The sequence below is a fragment of the Nematolebias whitei genome, chromosome 14, assembly GCF_014905685.2.
Source record: "Nematolebias whitei isolate Nwh7 chromosome 14, NemWhi1, whole genome shotgun sequence".
NCBI classification, from domain to species: domain Eukaryota; kingdom Metazoa; phylum Chordata; class Actinopteri; order Cyprinodontiformes; family Rivulidae; genus Nematolebias; species Nematolebias whitei.
The window spans coordinates 2,258,914-2,270,685 of NC_056511.1; the positions used below are offsets into that span (position 1 = coordinate 2,258,914).

At 44.9% G+C, this 11,772-nt stretch overlaps 1 protein-coding gene and 1 pseudogene across 1 annotated transcript in view; both read left to right on the forward strand.

Moving 5' to 3' along the window:
- The window catches only part of nipal4 (NIPA like domain containing 4), a 15,373-nt gene extending 8,053 nt beyond the window's left edge, over positions 1 to 7,320 (forward strand). The window contains exons 3-10 of the mRNA XM_037687759.1: positions 655 to 792; positions 1,797 to 1,853; positions 2,795 to 2,885; positions 2,988 to 3,148; positions 5,714 to 5,881; positions 6,008 to 6,087; positions 6,712 to 6,924; positions 7,036 to 7,320. Coding sequence (XP_037543687.1) covers positions 655 to 792; positions 1,797 to 1,853; positions 2,795 to 2,885; positions 2,988 to 3,148; positions 5,714 to 5,881; positions 6,008 to 6,087; positions 6,712 to 6,924; positions 7,036 to 7,233 — 1,106 coding nt within the window. The 3' untranslated portion in view covers positions 7,234 to 7,320. The remainder of the gene's footprint in view (positions 1 to 654; positions 793 to 1,796; positions 1,854 to 2,794; positions 2,886 to 2,987; positions 3,149 to 5,713; positions 5,882 to 6,007; positions 6,088 to 6,711; positions 6,925 to 7,035) is intronic.
- Positions 1 to 11,772, forward strand: part of LOC119420771 — a 261,041-nt pseudogene that overhangs the window by 45,245 nt on the left and 204,024 nt on the right.

The following is an 11,772-nucleotide window of genomic DNA, read 5'->3' on the forward strand; positions in this document are numbered from 1 at the left end:
TAGTTTCTATAGGAGGACGGGTCCAGGTGTAGTTTCTATAGGAGGACACGTCCAGGTGTAATTTCTATAGGAGGAAAGACAAAAACATGTTAAGATGGAAATAATTACAATTACAAACGGGTAGAGCGAGTAAAGATGGCAGCAGAGAGGACATGTGGTCAGTTTGTCCTCCAGCTGTCTAAGCCTATAGCAGCAGAACTAAGGGATGGCTCAGGAAACCCAAGCCCACCCTAACTATAGGATTTGTCAAAACAGAAAGATTTAAATCTAATCTCAAAAGTAGACAAGGAGTCAAACTCATGGACAGAATGCTTTTGGAAACTCTAGGAACCAGAAGTAAACCTGCAGTCTGTTAGGAAAATATGAAACAATAAGGTCTATGATATAAGATGGACTAGGATGTTGAGGGCTTTGTAGGTTAGAAGTTAGATTCTGAATTGGACAGGGAGCTGTTAGTTGTTTATCACTTGTCTCTTTGTGTTTTTGTTGTTTTATCTTGTCGGGTTCTTGTTTGCAGTTTTCCAGATGCTCTGTATTTTTTAAATTTGGTTGTAACCGTTATTTTGCCAACTCTGTGAAACGGTTAAAACGATCAGATCACTTTATTAAAACTTGTTTCACGCTCGGATGTAAAAATGATTGTCGAACGTTCAGGTGCGAAGCCGTACACGTCCTACAACATGTGGCTGGGCCTGGGGCTGGCGCTGCTGTCGGCCTTCCTGATTGGTGGAAGCGTCATCCTGAAGAAGAAAGCTCTCCTCCGATTGGCCAGTAACGGACACACCAGAGCAGGTGAGTTAACGCGCTCCACATCGGGATTCTAACCATCGGCATGCGGACCTGGAGGAGTTGAACATTAACAAATGCAGTAAAGTTTTACGAGACACAAGTTCTGAGTGTAAAGAAATAAAATCCTGGTGGTTCTGACAGGAACCGGGTCTGGTCCATGAGGGCGGAAACGAAAAGAATCATTCGCTCCACGAAGTAGTCGCTTCTAAAAATACTTCCTCCGCCCGCTGTCTTCTGTTGTGTTCTGTGGTTTTAGACTCTGTGGACGGTTCTGAATGTAGTTTAAAATGTTTTTGGTGATTTGGGCTCGTTTACCGGCAGGACGTCACAGCTGGCGTTCATCAGCAGGTTCATTTCATTTATTTATTTATGCGGCGCAGTTTTACAACGGAAGCCTCGGGTCGCGGTACAGGAAACATTCACACCAAGTATAAATCGTTAATTAGAACAAATGTTAATTAGTAGAAGTCATCTGTGTAAGGAAGCATCATCCCGTCTGCTGCCCAAAGGAGACTGTAGGAAGAAACGACTCCTTCTGAACAGACGAACCCTGCAGCTGCACCAGAACCACTCCGGGGCTTATTCATTCACTATAGTTAGAGCCACATTAACCTATTTATTATGCATTTATGGTATTTTTAATTAATTTTATTCCATTTTAATTGTGGCAGACAACATTTTTAATGCGACATCATCTTATTCCTTGTTTTAATTGTTTAGTTGATCAAAGTATACAAGAAGTCCTGGTGACTTTCATTTAAAGGTTTGAACAACGATGAACTGAGTGTGGGAGAGCAGACGGAATGTAAAGACACTAAACCAGAACTAAAGCATTTCTGCTTTGGACCTTTGTTTACGGGCAGGCCGCTTTAAGTGCTGCTGCTTTAGGAACCTTTAAACCTGATCTGTGGTTTCTGTTCTCATGGAGGTACGGTGAAACCAGATCCTGTGCATCAGGACTGAACTTCCAAGAAGTCTGAAGAAATGTCTGTTAATGTTTCCTGCAGGTGACGGAGGACACGGATACCTGAAGGACTGGCTGTGGTGGGGAGGCCTGTTGACCAGTGAGTATTATGTTCCTCATGGAGGTTCTCACGGCTCCGTGTGACAGGAACAGAACCCGAGTTCTGCTGATGTTCACTCTTACTCTGAGGCAGGAGATCGGTTCGTTTCTTGTTCTGTACAGACTTCATGAAGCTAACGAGAGCAGCAGGTGGCGTGCAGCTCACTTAACAAGAAGAGAAAAGCTGCAGGTTCTGCTGCCCTGGAGCCCACGGGTGCGTTAACAAACCACCAGGGTGGAAAGAAATCAGCAATGACCTCAGAAGGTTTCTGCTCATCAATCAGGAAAGGGTCAAAGGTCATTCCCAAACTATCTGGAGTCCATCGTTCTACAGAGAGAAAAGTAAATCACGTGGAAAACATTTCAGACAGCTGACAGTCTTCAGTAGATTCACCCTGAAGGTCAGACTGTGCAGTGCTCAGAGAAATGAGCTCCATCTCAGACTCTATACTCGTGTCTTTTAAAATTCTCAGTTTTATATTCCGTTTAAAACGAGAAATATTCTCTCAAATGAACAAAGCGGGAGTATTTACAGAACAGCCGCTGCCTCGCTCCGCCAGGTTTGAAACGAAGATCTCCTTTGATCGGTTAGCACTCAGTTTGTGTTGGGATGACTCTCAGCTACTACCGCACCACTCTTCAGCTCAGCGTCTGTAAAAACGTCTGAGCTGTAGCCATATATGTTTGCTGAGACTGGATGGCTGCAGCGGCCATCGTGAATCAGCTCTGGATTCACCCAGTGGTTACTTTGTTCGAAATGTATTAAAATCTTTCTGGTGAATCATGAGATATTTTGCTAACAGACGGATAAAGATTCATGTGTTCTCTATTGAAATGTTGTAACGTTGGATCAAGCTGACCTTCCTTGGTTGAATTCACAGTCGCAGGTTGAATTGACTTGAACTCCTGAGGCGTCTTCAGTGAGTCTTTGTGTCTCTGCAGTGGGAGCGGGGGAGGTGTGTAACTTCGCCGCCTACATGTTCGCCCCGGCCACGCTGGTGACCCCACTGGGCGCTCTGAGCGTCCTCATCAGGTACAAGAGTGATCCCTACGAGCCGCTCAGACTGACGTGTGCAGCAGACCACGGAAACGTTGTGATGAGTTTGTGTGATAAACGTCTTCTGTTCTGTTTCAGTGCCGTTCTGTCCTCCTACCTGCTGGGGGAGGTGCTCAACCTTGTCGGGAAGCTCGGCTGCTTTCTCTGCGTGCTGGGGAGCGTTTTGTTGGTTATTCACGCTCCACAGGAACAGGAAGTGAAGTCGCTGCAAGAGATGGCCAAGAAGCTTCTGGAGCCTGGTGAGAGGGAATGCTGGGAAATGTTAGCGCTAACCTCGGGGCCCAGCATGTGACGGGCATCAGTCCGAGGGACGTCGTGTGTTCCAGGTGTGGGTGGGACCAGCTTCTTCATTCAGAGATGATGAGGCCAGGCAGGCCCCGTGGACTCTGATCTTTACAACATCTATAGTGAGTGTAGGGAGCAGGTGGAAGAGAGCCTGGAGAGGTTTAGGGAATTGTGAAAAGGTGATTTATTTTCTGTTATTATAGATAAATGCTTTAAATTGTTTCAACATTTATTTTGTAACTTCATTTTGTCGGAAAGATTAAATAAAAAGACAAGACCTTATTGTTTGAGGTATAGGTGGAGGGGACGGTCTTAATGATGTCTGTATTGACAGAGCCACATTAGCCAGCATTAACAGTAGAGCCCGACCGATATAAAAAATGTGGCTATCGCCAATACCGATATTGGGAGGTGAAGGCTAATGCTGATAACCGACATAATGGCAGAAATTTTTTGTGCTTTGTCCACCCCCAAGAATTTAAATAAACGGTGAGTGAGGCGGAGCTTGTTTATTTGGCACAGCTGTTAGCATCCATGAAGCTAAGCTAATCAGATTAACACTAGTCCCCAGTAGGTTTACAAGTGTTGCACTGGTCATAAGTGTAGTGGACTAGGCCCATGTCAAAAACTAAGTCTAAGGTCATCTGTTCATCTACATAAGAACAGTCTTCCTAACGTGCATTCACGTTTTCTGTCCTCAACTATTCACCGTAAAGTTGTGAAGTGTGTTACAAAAATATGAATTAAACAAAGAAACACCCTTTCTGTTCATTGTTTACACAGTCACATGAAGGTTTAATTAGCATTGACCGCAGCAGAGTTTATTTTTCTTTGTTAAGAAGTAAAGATTTCAGACAAACTGCATTTCACTGAGGACGACAAAGATAACGTTACTAACACTGTCTAAAAAAGTTAAATCTGGTCCTCTGGACATTCAAAAAAAAACTAAACAAAGCAAATCAACAAAAAATGTAGAAACGTTTCGTCTCTCATCCTGTGTGGGATTTCTCCTTCTGCCTGGCTCCTGAGCTAAGACAGGCTCTAGAGCAATGTGGATATCCTAACTGGGCCTTCCTGAAAGAAGAAACCCAAACAGGACTCCAGTCAGCCAACAGGTGAAAAGGAGGAACCCAGACCCAGACCAGTGGTCATTCCATATGTTGAGGGAGTATCAGAGAAACTGAGACGTTTATTTTCTAAACATAACGTCCCAGTGGCTTTTAAACCCCAAAATACATTACGGCAAAGACTGGTTCATCCCAAAGATCCAGTCCCCTGGCACAAACAGAGTAATGTTGTGTATGCTGTTCAGTGTCAGGGGGGTGATCAGTCTTACATCGGGGAAACAAAACAGCCACTGGCCAAAAGGAAGACCAGCACAGAAGATCAACATCATCAGGCCAGGACTCTGCGGTCTACACTCATCTCCAGGCCAGCGGTCACTCTTTCAAGGATGAAGATGTTCACATCCTGGACAGAGAGGAACGATGGTTTGAGAGAGGAGTAAAGGAGGCCATCTTTGTGAAAATAAACCGTCCATCATTAAACAGGGGTGGAGCCTCCGGGTTCAACTGTCCCCCTCTTACAATGCTGTGATTGCTAGTATCACTCAGCCCTCTGTGAACAGTAAACAGCCATCAGGTGCTAATGACTTGAGCATGTGATCAGCTGGTTTTGGTTGTCAGCAGCAAAACTGGTTGATCCACTCTGAGAAGGTGCTATTTAAGAGACTGAGCTGAATACAGCACCTCAGACTGAGAAAGTCCTCAGGATGAGAGACGAAACGTTTCTACATTTTTTGTTGATTTGCTTTGTTTTTTTTGAATGTCCAGAGGACCAGATTTAACTTTTTTAGATTTTTCTACCTGGATTATTGAGCATGCATCAGGATATGTTACTAACACTGGATGTTCTCACAAACTGGAATCTCAGTCCGACAGGACTGTTGCTAGAAGTACTGACGGCGGGGCTAATGTTGTGAAGGTGGTGCAACTGAACATTAACGTTTGCTTGCTAGCTTTAGAGGCATGTAGCTAATGGCATAAAATGAGCTAATGGTTGGAGGATTGAAGAGAATTTATTTTTATTTTTATTTTATTTTACAGATGAGTTAAAACAAACTTACCATGCTCTGTTCAGCAAAATACGCCACGCAGTATTTAGTTGCTCCCTGCTTCGGCTGTGCTGAAAGCGAAACTTAAGTGAACGACCATGACTCATGCGCCCTCTGCTGGATACATTGTACAATTACAGCTAGTTCCAGCATTGTAGGGATGAAAATTAGATGCGTTTACATCAGCAAATAATGGGACAATTATTGCCGATACCGAAATGTCCCCAAATGTCTACATCGTCTTAAAATATTGGCCTTACTGGTACATCAGGTGGGCTGTAATTAACTGTAATAATTTGTCAGAATCATAAACGTTCTTTATGTTTAAGATGAAGAACTTAATTTCTTAATGACGTACTTGGACCTCTTGATGGTTTGTGTAACTGTGTGTTTCTATGTGTGTCAGGTTTCCTGGTGTACGTCGTGGCAGTGTTGGTTCTGTGCGCCGTGCTCGTCTTGTATTTCTGTCCTCGGTACGGGCGGTCCAACATCCTGATCTACATCAGCATCTGCTCGCTGCTGGGAGCCTTCACCGTGTCGTCGGTGAAGGGCCTCGCCATCGCCATCAACACCGGTGAGACGCCGCCAACAGACGGTGCCACTTTTGCTCCAACCACAGTTTCTGTTTTGAAAGTTTTATTGTGAACTCGGAAGAGTTGAACTGTAGGAAATGTAACGCCACGCTTTTCTTTCGGCTCAGTGGTTTATGACCTGTCTGTGCTCGCTCATCCTCTCACCTGGATCCTGCTCATCACGCTCATCGTCTCCATAGTAACGCAGGTGAGATTACCTCTGAGAGGATACCTGCATCTTGGCCTGATGATCCGCGCTGTAAGATGTTTCACCAGCTTGAATCATGTCTTATGTGAAACCATGAAATGTAAAAATAAAAAAAATCTGTTCCGAAACAAAATGGAGGTCACTGGAAAATGATCAGTTTTATATTTTTTACTATTTGTATGTTTGTGTTTTAAGTAAAATGAACATTTTTGCTTTATTCTTTAACAAATTTTCTTTCAAATCTCAGAATAACTCTTTTGTCATTAGAGCATTTGTCAGGACATGTAAAGTATATTTTAAAAAACTTTGACTAAATTGCAAAGCGAGCCGGTTAGCATGTCGGTTTTTGGGATGTTGCATGAAAGTATCTCTGCACAGTTTCAGACCCACATAATGAAATGCCAGCTCTGTGAATGATCCCTGGCTGTTACCTGCTGCAGGTAAAATACTGACCGTGTATAACCACTCCACAGAAACCTGTTCGGCGGGCTGGTTTTATCAGAACTCGGGCAGTTTGGGGGTCTGATGTTAAACATTGTATTTCTGCAGACGTTGAAGAGCTCTACAAACTTTAATGTTTTAGTGTTGCACTTCACCCGACCTCACCTGTGTGTCCATCTGCAGGTGAACTACCTGAACAAGTCTCTGGACACCTTCAACACCCTGCTGGTGTACCCCATCTACTATGTCCTCTTCACCTCCGTGGTTCTGTCCACCTCCATCATCCTCTTCCAGGAGTGGAGCAGCATGGCCGCCGTGGACGTGGTCACCACGCTGGGCTCCTTCCTGGTCATCGTGGTGGGCGTGGCCATGCTGCACCTGTTCAGGGAGCTGCAGGTGTGCATTCCCTCCCCTCTAATCCCCGTGTGCAGATAAACTGCAGCTTCTTTGTGTTTAATAAAATAAACTTGATGCAACCTCACGGACAATGTTTGTTTTTTGATGCAGATTACAATGAGGCAGCTGACCAATCAGCTTTCTCAGCCAGTGGAGAGGGAGGGGCTTACAGAGGAAGTCTCAGCCAGCGGAGGAGGAAGAGGAGGGAGGAATAAAAAGGAGGATAAGTATGGACTCATGGACAACGTGGTGATAGAAAGTCTGCCTCCTATGAGGGAGGAGGGCCCCAGAGTCTTCATCATCAGCTGAACGAGGAGAAGGAGGAGGAGTTGTTTCTGACTGTTACCATCATCTTAAGCACTTTTTAACCTTTCACACCTCCAGTTTAACGCTTCAATTCACCGGTCGGGCCGTCGGGTTCCACACGGATCTGTTCAAACCAACGATCATCAAACCGTCTCAGCGATCAGCTCTAAAGATTTAAATTTATTTACACGGCTCCGTCAAAATGACCCAAACGGCTGGTCACCAGTCCGTCACTGGGCTGACGTGGAAAACCAGCGTTATTAAATCAAAAGGGGCCAAACAGAGATTTTTTGAAAAGCTGATCCGTCCGAACGTTTTAAACAAATTAAATTAGTTTAAAACCTGGAAACAGCTGATGGTTCCTGGAAGAGAACATGAACCTTGTTGGGAGATTTTTACAGGAACCTCCTCTTCAGAAAACAGACGGCATGAGTTGGCTCGGATACAGCGGTGCTTGAAAGTTTGTGAAGCCTTTATTTTATTTAACTCGCCAAGACGTGAATGTTTTTACGACATGTCCTTCCTGATGAACCGCACACACCGAGCTACCACAGCCTCTGAGCAGAGCAGAGAGCTGTGATCTGGTGCACCTGGGGGAGCAGATGATGGGGGTTAAGGGCCTTGCTCAAGGGTCCAGAGTGGGGCGCATGAGGGTGGAGGCAGGTGTGGCTGCTTCACCTTTCACACCCACATTTTGATGTTGTCAGACCAGGGATTTGAACCGGTGACCTTCAGACCACTGCCTACCTTTAACCTCTGCACCACCACTCCCCTGCTGAAACAAAGGTTCACAAACTTTTACCACTCAGGTCTGTACTCTTGGACCATTTCATCAATAAACAAGTGACCTGGCGTCTTATTTTAGTCTCATTAGTTTAACTGGTGGGCAGCACGGTGGTGCAACTGGTAGAGCTGCTGCCTCTCAGCGAGCAGGTCCCTGGTTCAAACCCCGGTCCAGGGGCCTTTCTGGGTGGAGTTTGCATGTTTTCTCCGTGCATGCGTGGGTTTTCTCCGGGTGCTCCGGTTTCCTCCCACAGCCCAAAAACATGCATGTTAGGCTGATTGGTAACTCTAAATTGTCCCTTGGTGAGAGAGTGAATGGTTGTTTGTCTCTATGTGTCCCTGTGATGGACTGGAGACCTGTCCAGGGTGTCCCCCGCCCCTCGCACAGTGATTGCTGGACATGGGCACCAGCGACCCCCGTGACCCAAAATGGAATAAGCGGGTAAAGATGATGGATGGATGGTTTAACTGGTTCTCTTCATCTTCTTTTAGGACTTGTGTGAAACCTGAAGATGTTTTAGGTCCTACTGATGCAGAAATGTAGAAAATTAAAGAGTTCACAAACTTTCGAGCGCCACTGTTTCTGAAGACGAGTGACTGAGGATGGAGAGGAAATCACAACGAATCAAAGTTCTGACTGTTCAACGGTCTGGAACTGGTCCCGTCCAACATCTGTTTAAACTACATTACCCACAATGCCTCTGTTTACGAAAGAGGAAGGCTCAGCATGGAGATGCTTCTGTTGCGTTTCATTTGGGACTTTTAAACGATCGATTACAAATTATTTCCACTTTGCTCAGAACAGGTTTGATGTTCTGGAGGTTCAGAACAAACTGGGTTTGGGTTCGAATGCTGCTCATATTTAATATTTACACCCCTGAACAACGATGGAGGTGGTTTTAAACCAGACTGCTGGTTAACACAGATCTAACAGATAAAATGTGTATTTTATATTTAAAAACAAATGCAGACAAGATTCTTATTTTGAGTTAGTTTTTTATTTTGTTGTTGTTGGATGTGCATCAAAAGTGTAATTTAAAAAAAGTTTCCATCTTTAATCATTTCAACCAGCTGTTGACCTCAACCTTGATTTAAATTCAGGTCCTTGACATTTTTATCGCTTGAATGAATTTATTTATTGACCTTTTTAATGCATTTACTGTGATTTAAAGTCGTCTTGCTGCTGTGAGGCCCTGAAAGTCCATCAGATTTAACTTTGGTCCTGATGAAGGGAAAACAGAATTTGTTTGCAGAACTTTGAGAACCGGAGCGTTTGTTTGAAACGGGTTCCTCTGAGCTGAAGGCTGGAGGTCATGAAGCAGACCACCACGCCGCTCTGACCGTCTCACTCCACACGAACGTCTTCAGATCACGTCTGCAGCACGTCGGAGACAAACTGTCGATTTTAACGTTTGTGATGATCTGAAACGATGTTCGACACGAGTTCAAACCAAACGTGAACCGATCAAACCTGGACGCTGCAAATTTATATTATTGATCTGCAATTAGGGACAAAAGACGATTTACAATCTGTTAAAGACAACACATGTTCCAACCTGAACAGCTGTTTGTCAAACTATAATCCCGTTTTGTGTGTAACTGATATTTGTGACGGATGCGGAGTCAGACTGGAGCGTTTGGTGTTTCTACTGAAGACGACTCGGTTTATGAAGCTCAGAGGAACAAAAAATAAACTTGTTTTATTATTTAAATGTCATTTATAGTTTTCTCTGTTCTCATAAACTTTATTTTTTTCTTACTTGGGCACTTTATGATGAATAAAACATTTCTTTATTAACAACTGTAATTTAGTGTTTATCTCCTCAATGTAAGGATTCACAAACATTTTAAAAAAATTAAAACTTTTCTGGCAGAAAATGTGTTTTCTAAACTTTCACTGGTCCATCCATCCATCCATCCATCCATCCATCCATACATCATCTTCATCTTGTTCTGGACTCAGGTCTCGGGGGCAGCATCTTGATCAGGGAGGTCCAGACATCTCTCTCCACAGCCTCTTCCAGGTCTTCTGGGAGGACTCCAAGGTGTTCCCAGGCCAACAGAGAGACATAGTCTTGGGTCTTCCCCGGGGTCTTCTCTCAGTCGGACATGCCTGAACCACCTCAACTGGCTCCTCTGGATGTGGAGGAGCAGTGGTTCTCCTCTGAGTCTCTCCTGATCACTGAACTTCTCCCCCTGTCTCTGAGGGAGAGTCCAGCTCTGCAGAGGAAACTCATTTCAACCTCCTGGATCCATGATCTCATTCTTTCAGTCTCTACCAGAGTTCATGACCAGAGGTGAGGGAGGAACGTAGACCGACCGGTAAACAGAGATCTTTGTCTTGCAGCTCAGCTCCCTCTTCACCACAACGGACCGGCACAGAGTCCACAATACTGCAGATGCTGCACCCGTCTGTCAGTCTCACTCCATTCGTTCCTCACTCGTGAACAAAACCCAGAGATGCTTGAACTCCTCCACTCGAGGCAGAACCTCACCCTCGACCTGAAGAGAACAGTTAACTGTTTTTCTGACTGAGGACCATGACCTCAGATCTGGAGGTGCTGGTTCTCATCCCAGCTGCTTCACACTCAGCTGTGAACCGCTCCAGTGAGAGCTGAAGATCACGGCACGATGACGTCAACAGGACCACATCATCTGCAAAGAGCAGAGATGAATCCTGAGCCCACTGAGCCGGACTCCCTCAACCCTCTGGCTGCACCGAGAAACTGTCCATAAAAGTTCTGAAGAGAATCTGTGACGATGGGCAGCTGGTGGAGTCCAACTCCCACCCTCAAGGGGTCCGACTTACTGTCGGCAATAAGAACCAAACTCTCTCACCGCTTGTATAAGGACTGAACATCCTGTAACAACGGGCCTCCAGTCCCATACTCATGGAGCACTGAGCGTGTGGGACTGGTAACAGAAGGTTGTTTAAATACACTCACCTGCTGACCTCACAGACGCTTTAGGTCCATCAGACCTGGACCACCAGGTTCAGAGGCCGTTTCCACAGGCCATCACATTTATGAAGCACTGACACACTCGTCACAGTCACACAGTGTCACACAGTCACACAGTGTCACACACACCTCACCAACACTGGTCTGTGTTAGTCATGAAATGTTCTGTCCATAATATTTTAATCATTTTTAGAATGAATGTTCGTGTTGTTGCTGTACGAGCACCTTTGGACGAGGCTCTAACATACTGGAGACGATGTCATTCATTCATTCATTCAGTCAGTCAGTCATTCATTCAGTCATTCATTCATTCATTCAGTCCCATGCAGCACATTAGTTGAGTTTTAGTGAAATGTGTTAAATGACCCCCCCGTGGACCTGGTTTGTATTTACCACTAACCCCCGGCCTGATGCTGAGGGAGAAGCCTCCTGGCAGCGGGGCTGTTGTCAGCGTTCACCAAGGATCCCCGGAGGACTCGTTATCCTGCAGCTGAGGCCGACTGTCAGACAGGAAACCTCCTGCAGGAGCTCCGCTCACCTCCACACCTCCACTTCCTGCTCAAGCTGCAGACGGCAGCAGAACAACACGTCGCTCTGCAGAAAACCTGAAATCCTCTTAGATTTGATGAGTGAGAACTTTCTGAAGACGCTCGGTGTTTCATGAAGATGTCAAAGATGTCGTTTAAATTTTAATTTGTCCAAGATAAACATTTTCTGAGTCGCTAAATGAAGCAAATTACAACACAATTAGTTGTGTGTGTGTATATATATATATATATATATATATATATATATATAT